This window comes from Vigna unguiculata, chromosome 9 (assembly GCF_004118075.2).
Source record: "Vigna unguiculata cultivar IT97K-499-35 chromosome 9, ASM411807v1, whole genome shotgun sequence".
NCBI lineage: Eukaryota > Viridiplantae > Streptophyta > Magnoliopsida > Fabales > Fabaceae > Vigna > Vigna unguiculata.
In genome coordinates, this window is record NC_040287.1 from 9,591,772 (window position 1) to 9,600,280 (window position 8,509).

General features: G+C 35.3%; 2 protein-coding genes across 2 annotated transcripts; both read right to left on the reverse strand.

The window, feature by feature from the left end:
- Positions 1 to 931: 931 nt before the first annotated feature.
- LOC114164183 (protein EDS1L-like) lies at positions 932 to 3,549 on the reverse strand. The gene is made up of 3 exons (XM_028048748.1): positions 3,016 to 3,549; positions 1,900 to 2,679; positions 932 to 1,801 (listed from the first exon to the last, which is right to left on the reverse strand). The coding sequence occupies exons 1-3, from the start codon at positions 3,322 to 3,324 to the stop codon at positions 1,073 to 1,075; spliced, it is 1,818 nt and encodes a 605-aa protein (XP_027904549.1). The 5' UTR covers positions 3,325 to 3,549; the 3' UTR covers positions 932 to 1,072.
- A 1,776-nt stretch (positions 3,550 to 5,325) lies between these two features.
- On the reverse strand, positions 5,326 to 8,064 carry LOC114162961 (formin-like protein 4). Its single transcript, XM_028046981.1, has 2 exons — positions 6,989 to 8,064; positions 5,326 to 6,749 (listed from the first exon to the last, which is right to left on the reverse strand). The coding sequence occupies exons 1-2, from the start codon at positions 7,831 to 7,833 to the stop codon at positions 5,426 to 5,428; spliced, it is 2,169 nt and encodes a 722-aa protein (XP_027902782.1). The 5' UTR covers positions 7,834 to 8,064; the 3' UTR covers positions 5,326 to 5,425.
- Between the last annotated feature and the right edge of the window lie 445 nt (positions 8,065 to 8,509).

The following is an 8,509-nucleotide window of genomic DNA, read 5'->3' on the forward strand; positions in this document are numbered from 1 at the left end:
TCATTTTTTCTTCTTATTATTAGTATTATTATTATAATTATTATCATTATTAATAGTCTTATTAACAAATTTAGTGTTTTTATTTTATATGGGACCAAAGTTCATAATAGTAAATTTTAACTGTATAATACTATTATTTTTTTATATATTAATTATTATATAATTTTATAATATGACACAAACAAATTCATATGTGAATATATAATTAAAAAAATATATAGACCCGTGCGTAGACTCCCAAAGATATGGACAATACTTTTGACACGGGACAAAAGTTCACAATATGCATATGATAAAAGTTTACAAAACACCTTATTACTATACCTTATCGCCAAAATGACATCCTTTAAATTTGTGTAATGAACCGAATCAATGATCTTGAATAATTATATAGTGAAACATATTGTCGCAATTAACCAAAATCTAAATGATATATTTACAAATTCACATAAATTATACCAATAATAACAATACTTTTATTTAATTTTTTACTAATATAATATATAATATTTAAACAAAATACCCACAATAACAATAACACAAAAAAAAAAAAACCGTGCGCACGAGTTTCATGCTGGTATCTATAACTATATATAAAGGGGATTCCCTCTTTTGTGTCCACATTTCATAATTCCAATTTTACCCTTTACAATTTAATTATTTATTAAATTTTTAAAAATTAACGGTTAATTTTACAAGTTTTTATAAAACTATTTATTTATCTCCTTTTTCTTTTTTCTCATACTATTCATCAACAATTATTTTTTTCATATTTTTTCCATACATTTCACTTTAATTTTTATAAATATACTTTTATTTTGTTCATTAACTTAATAACATTACAATATCATTAATTATAAATATAATTCGAAAAATGCGTACACGCAGGCGCGATAGCGCCTGTGTTTACACTAGTATATAAGAAAAAGAATGAATGAAAATGGAATTATTAGAAAATCATCAATTTATCTCCAACAACAAAAGGCAACAAGAGATGGAAGCAAGAGAAAGTGTTGAGGAAAAGAGAAGAGGGAAAAAAAAAAAAAAACTTTTGTGATAAGTTTGTTTGGTGTCACGCTCCGATAAGACTTATAATGGAGGGTTGGTTCTTGTGTCGTGGATGAAGAGTTTTCCACCACTTGACGAAGGTGGAACCCTCCAAGAACACATCCTTAGCCAATTCTCCTTTTTTACACCATTCCTCTATCTGACCCACCAAACCCACAACCCTTTCCTCAACATTCCTATATGAAGCATCACCATTAGCAGTTTTGTAGCGAAGCTCTTCCACCTCAGCCCAGAAGCAAGACGTTGAGATAGTTTCTCGTGGCCTTCTCTGAGCATGTTCCAACCATCTTTGAGGGTATCTATATCGTTTTGGCCTTCCCTTAACCATGTAAGAAGAAGCATCATCCTCGTAATGCCTCCCATGTCGGTAATAATTAGCAATGTCTAGAGGCTCCACCAGTTCCCTACACCTTGTTCCAAGATCAACCCATTCTCTATCCGCTTCAAACTCATCTGGGAGTTCGTGATTTCTTAGCTTTTCAATGATCTCGTCCCACACACCTGCTATTTCTAGCCTCGTCACATTTGCTTTGAAGTCTTCAGCTCTCTTATGCTCCCTGAATCCATCGTAAAAACCTACTCTTTGGTGCGCCCACATTTCTCTGTATTCCCCAAGCTCCTTTGTTAACTTTTGCTCTATAAAACTTCTCTTCTCCTTCAACTTTTTCTCCTTCTCACACTTTCTTTCCTCCAATTCTGCTGCTGCCCGAAGGCACAGTCTTCCTCTTAGGCTCTGAAACATATACTAGATACTTAGGAACATATACCTAGGATTTTATCCTATGATTTTATTACAATATATAGTTATATAATGAATAGTAATTTACTTACCAGACCAAGGTCATTTGAGCCACCAGCATCATCTTCAGACAGAGGAAACTTCTGGAGCTGTTGTTGATCTAAGTGCACAACATTCTGTGCTGCAATTTGTTGCAGTTCGGTGCCGTAAATTGTATGTTCTCTTAGGCTTTTGTAGGCAACTTGAGCTGCTTCTGCTTCGGTGCTTAATTGAGCAGAGAAAAACAGGACTTGTAGAACTGCATCTGGGTTTGTTATCACAATTTTCTTCCCTAAATTTCCATTTCCTGTGCAGAAAATGTAAGTGCCAAAGGGTCTATAAGGGCTTAAGGGAATAAAATTTTCCAGAGTTTCCAATGTGGTATCTGTGATGCACATTAGCTTACAAGCATCATGGCTTGTGACAGTGGCAGCATTTGACATTATGGTAATGTAGAAATCTGATATTGCACTTGATCTTCCCACTGATTCGCTCATGAAAGACCTGGATCTGGGGTTGAAGGACTGTGAAATTTGTTCAAATGATTGGTCTAGGGAAGAGAGGGGAGCAAAGAGGATTCGTGGCACTATGTCATATCTCATCACACAGTGAAAGAAGTATCTAGACCAATTTTCTCGCCTTGTGGCATGGGAAAATATGTGATTCCCAACTAAGGGTGAACCAAAGGTTACACAGAGGGGAGGGATACCCCCATGGGAATTTGGAGCTCGATATTTTTCTAAGGTCCATAGGGTTGCCAGAATGGCCATTGGACCACCAGAACAGTGCCCTGCAAACACTATTTGCTTCTTTTTACCCATAGCTTTCTCCACCTGCAGAAATGTTGTTGTAAGAAAAAATGAAAAATCAGAAGTTTCTATGCAGTGAAATGAAGCTCTTTCTTTCTCTACGGGAGTTCTAATAATAGATCCAAAAAGGCAATTGTATCAAATCAACACTTTTAGCAACCTTTCTACTAATTAACATTTTCCTTTCCTTAAATAAAGGGAACTACACTAACAGTTGACAAATCAATATCAGTTACACAACTAACAAATGCAGAAACTTTGTGACAGTGGCAAAGTCTGAGAAAGAACGCAAGAAAATCCAAAAGTAATGTTTTGCATAACAAAATGAGTAAGGGTAAGAGAGTTGGTGTGATACATTACCTCATCTGGAAGTGATGGTTTTGCCAACAAAATGCCTTGGAATCTTTTTAAGAAGGCCTCATTGACTAAAGCAGGTTCATCGTTACCAATGCTTCTGAGTGAGGGAAAGCGACTAAGATCTATTTTGGTTTCACCAAAGTTTCTCCGAGAGTACCAATCCTTCACAGCATCTGATCCAGGAAAACAGATGATAACTTCAGAAGGGTCGTTTCTGGTGATCTTTTCAACAAGGTAAGGTCTGTCTGGTGACCTGTGAGCCCTCCAACACCCACCATAAGCCTTCTCAATCACCTCTCCTCTCATTTCCATTCTCTATGATTGCTTCTTCACACCCCACTTGTGAGAAGGTTTCAAGTTTCAAGTTTGAAGTTTGATGAATGTTCAGTACTCAAGTTGAGATGGTTGTATTTGATCAGATGGGATCAAGATCACCATTGAGGGGTTGACATTGACTTAAACATACACCGTTCAATGAGAAGATGATGGGGTCATGAATCAGTGTTGAATATATTGGTATGTGGGGTTGGGTAGATTTATTTCTTAATTGATGTGGAGGTTTGGCAGGAAATGTATTATTGAGACTCGTGTAAGGATTGAAGTATCCGAATACTCTATCTTTATATATATATATATATATATATATATATATATATATATATATATATATATATATATAGTCTTAAGATAAAAAAACGTGTATGTGTAAATAGTACTATGAAACCAAGACAATGTAAGTTGACTTCAACTAAAATGTGATGTTTGATAAACTAATGATGCTATCACGAGCAAAACCAAGACCGACCCGCACACTGTATAAGTAAAATATATGACCGGGTTTGCAGTGACATTGGATCATTGAAAATTTTAGGAACTGTTTTCTGTGAAAATAAATTTTAATTTTTTAATTTAAATTTAAAACAATTAATGATTGTGAATTCTTTTTGTTTCTACTAATAATCCACAGATAAGAGTGTAATATTTACAGAGATAAAAAAATTTATACAAAATAATAAAATTGATTGAAACAGTCATTTTCAATATGAAATCATTTTATATTTATTGCTAAAAAGATTTTAATTTTCATATTAAGTTTATAACTCATACATTTTGATGGGTTCTTTGTGTTTATAATAAAATTGATTGAAACAGTCATTTCTAAAAGGATTTTAATTTTCATATTAAGTCTATAACTCATACATTTTGATGGGTTCTTCGTGTTGATATTCAAATGAAGAACCACCTAAATATTTTTAGATTTTCTTGCAAATAAAACTATTGCACAAAATGCAAGTTTTTATTCTAGACTTTGCACCTGAATGAATAACTTGAAATCCTAAAGTTGAGTTCCACAACAATTATAAAGGAGGTGTAACAATTGTGGAGATTTGAATAGTTGACAAAAGAAACTTGGATGAATAGAAATATAATACAAATCTTTCATAAGTTTTTCCCATTTGGCGATGCAGAAATCTTCAGTAAATTTAGTCATGGTAGGGCTCATAAAATTCTCCTAATAAAAAAAGTGTGTTGTTAGTGTTCTTTTTTCCATGTGGGTTTCTCTTTTTGATTTTTTCTGTTTGTCTCTTTTCTATGTGGGAATTTTAGTTTTGGAAGCAAGTCCGAACAATACAAAGTTCACTTATTTTTGCTGAAACGGTCAGCCATTGATAACTTCAATGGCTCTTGGACAACACTTGCCCCATTAATAAATAATATAACCAACCAAAGCCTTTAAGAACATGGACAATGATAATGATGTATCAGAAACAATCATTTGAACATCCAATCACAAGTTTCTGCTAACTTTTTTGTGATTTTATATTGCAGAGACGGCTTCACCTTTGGCAATATCAATTTTTTTTTTTCTTATGACAATCATCGTGTTGCTGTCAAGAGAATGAAAATATATAAGCATTAAGAAACATTTAATATTATGACTTTGGATATGATGCGAAAATGTGTCTATGGCTTTTCTTAGTAAACCTTAACCTTAATAAATATTAGGTAGAGTCTTACCATAAATCATACTAAATATTTATGAACAGATAAATTTGTGTGTGTAATGAGAGTGAATAATGTTAGATAATTCATTTCTCCCAACAATTAGCACAATAATGATCAGATCAGTGTTATAGCAGTTTCCTATAACCAAAATGCTAGGAATAAGGATTATTATAAAAGGTATGAATATCTTAATTATTCTGAATCAAGACTAAAACCTTTCTTCAATTTCAATTGAACCAAAATCACAATTCTAACGAGCTCATTAAAGTATACTCATTTAGTCATATCTTTTGTACACCTTAGAAATCCATCGAAGTTAAAGATTTTATGTACCAAATCTGTGATCGACAAGGGAACACCAGTGAACATTTTGCAGAACCAAAATGAAATAAACTCAAATCCAGCTTCAGAAATCATCTTCTGACTGGCTAGAAGATGAAGTTTCTGACACATTTGACAGAAAATACATATCAAAGTTAGGGAATCTCAGTGGTGCCCTCTTTGATGGTGACAAAGGTGGTGTTGTTGACACAGCTTCTCCTCCCACATTCTTCTTTTCCACCTTCCTTTTTAGTTCTGTGCAAGCCTGATCAACCATGTCAACAAAATTCTTCACAATAACAAACAGTTGAAAGGGGTTTACCATGTTGTCTTTCGACGCTCCTGCAAGATAGTAATCATTTGTTTTCTTCACAAGCTCCATGATCCTTGTTTGCTCCTCTTTCACCACCTCAAGTTCTCCCTCACATTCCTCAAGGAACCCTTTCATTTCGTTGATAAATCCACCACTCCTGGTGTAGCCACAACACGTTACAATCTGTCTAATTTCACTGACATGAGCATTCAGAGTGGAACACATTGTGATAAAATTGTGATACTCAATACTAGCTGCTTTCTTTGCTTCAGATAACTCATCACTTAGCCCACGTAACACTTGCAAACCAAGCATTGTGCGTTCTTTATCTTCCTCTAGCTGTATCTGGCTATATGAATAACCTCTATTCACAGTGTTTGCTTCAACATTGCTTGTGTGAAGTTTGTGCTTTCGATAGAGAGCTTGTCTTTTTCCTTCTGACTGAACCACTTGTTCTACTATAAAATGAAGCAAACTAGTTTTCCCATCTGTGCTTTTCACGTCAGAAAGTTTTCTAAGAGCACTCAGGTTGAAACCTTGTGCATTGCCTCTTGAAGTTCCAGCGTTCATACGATTCCCAGCCTTGAGAATGGCCTCAAGGAGTTTCAAAAACAGACCACTAGTTCTCAGTTCCTTGCAACCCATTTCAAGCGATTGTAGTTGTTCCTTGTGCTGAAGAACTTCAAAATCATAACTCGACCTGAAAAGCATCGCCTTCAAACGGTTGAATGCTGTTGGAACTGCTTTAAGAATGTAGTGCAGGAAAGACTCTGCATCAGCAAGTTGATCCGGGTTGCCACTGAATTGGATGATTTTTGCTTCCTCTTCTTGGGTGGGAGCTATTTTAGTGAGTCTTTCAAGCGTCTCAACACTTAGACCTTGACCATCAAGAACAGCATCCAAGATTCCTTTGCGAGAAATGGCAAGTGATCTTAGCACAATGGCAGTGTTTTGAGATTTTCTTGGGTCAAGAATGAATATTTGAGTTGGTGCACTGGAATTGGACTTGGCCAAAGTGGAAAGAGTTCTGTTTCTTTCTTGTGTTTTATAGCTACTTGAATATCCAAAGAGTGATTCCATCAATTCATCATCAAACCTGTAAAAGGGGGAAAGAACTTCCTGTCAAGTTGAAAGTACAGTGATGATATAAACAGTCAAGGTTTTAAAAACGGATAGCGACAGTGATTTCAACTTCAAGAACTTTTTACCATGACTGTGATGGTGACCACATCAGTTTCATTATAATGTCAAAAGTTATAACAAAATTAAGACCACAGTTTAAAACCATGAAAACATGCACTAGTGAAGTTAACAATAAGGTGGATATATATATACCTGAAAGAACCATCATTGATCTGATCCCATACTGTTGAATGATCAACATTTGCTACAACCTTATCCCAGTGTAGAGGCTTGAGCCTTGTTTGAGCAACACCCTTCTCTCTTGAACTCTCCCCTGCCACACCCTCTTTGGTGCTTCTTATGTTTGTTTTCCCTTTGGGTGCAGGTGGGGGTTTCAGTGATGAAATGAAGCCACTGGCCTTTGGAAGAGGGGGTGGACCTGGTGGTGGTGGTGGAGGACGAGTAGGAGGAGGAGGAGGAGGTGGTGGTGGTTGAGTTTTCTTGCTCTCAAGAATAATTGGTGAAGATTGTGGTGGTGGTGGTGGTGGTGATGGTGCTAGCTGAGGTGATTGTGGGAGGTTTTGTCTTGGTGTTAATGATGTTGAAACTGATGGTGTTTGTGATTCTGTTTTTACTTGATGATCCTCATGAACAACCAAGCTCGGAGATTGACATGGCTGTGGAATTTCAGGCTTGAAAAGTTTGGACCTTTGGACCATTATATCTATTCTTTTCTCGTCCTCATCATGTTCGAAACTCGGATTGAGTATACTATTTTGGAATCCAGTTATCAAAGGTCTTCTTTCTGTGTCCACCACATAAAGAACATCAACCCCATTTTCTTCAACTATTAACCCCTTCACATTGCCACCAACTTTGTTTATATACTCAAGGTTCACTCCTGATTCTCGAAGCAAACTTGTTCCAATTTTGTTTCTCTGGCGGTATCTAGAAATCACAAATCTGTGAAAGAAGTAAACAAAAACAGCAGCAATAAGTAGCATAGCCCCAGCTGTGGCAAGCACAGCCTCTGCAATTGCATGAGTGGAGGCTGACATTGATATATTTTTGAGATGGGAATTTGAAAAGTTTGTTATGATCTTTAGGTGATGATGGACAGGAGATATACCACTGTGAGTTGGTTGAAGAACTGTAGAAAAGTGCAAAGAAGAACAAGAATAGAAGAATGGCAGTAAGATGAGAAGAAAGGTAAAATTGCACACAAGAATTAACTAACACCGGTGAAGTATGTTTTGAATGTTTTTGGTTACGGTTGTTGATATTTTCAATGCGGTAGTTGTCGTTGGTCGATGTCAGAAGGAACTTAAATTGCATATAATGCCAATTCCAATATGAGACGGCCAAATTTTGGATGAAACCAAGCATTGGAGATTCCACTTCAAATAAGATAAATTGTAAATGTTCATTTAGTATGAGATTTTCATGAAATAAGCATACTTTATGACATTTTTCGGATGATTATTATTTATTCTTATTTTCTCAACCAATTCGAAGGACCATAAAGAATTTCAACATATTCATGTTCAACTACACTTGCGTATGAACCCGTTCAAAGTCAATTTGCATCTCTTAAGCTTATGGTGTTGTCTCAATCACTCTAACATCTTTTTTAAAATAAATTATTTATTATAAAAGGTACTCATTGACTGTGTTAGAAGACCTTAAACGCACTCTAGCTGATATTTTTCTTCTCGTTTGATTTTTCTCAAAATG

Bases quoted from the DNA above. Each gene is read 5' to 3' on its own strand.
- LOC114162961 (XM_028046981.1), bottom strand. From the start codon at position 7,833: ATGTCAGCCTCCACTCATGCAATTGCAGAGGCTGTGCTTGCCACAGCT. The intron at 6,750-6,988 runs GTATATATATAT...CCCCTTTTACAG, and splicing joins ATCAATGATGGTTCTTTCAG to GTTTGATGATGAATTGATGG.
- LOC114164183 (XM_028048748.1), bottom strand. From the start codon at position 3,324: ATGGAAATGAGAGGAGAGGTGATTGAGAAGGCTTATGGTGGGTGTTGG. The intron at 2,680-3,015 runs GTAATGTATCAC...ACATTTCTGCAG, and splicing joins AACCATCACTTCCAGATGAG to GTGGAGAAAGCTATGGGTAA. The intron at 1,802-1,899 runs GTAAGTAAATTA...TATATGTTTCAG, and splicing joins GCTCAAATGACCTTGGTCTG to AGCCTAAGAGGAAGACTGTG.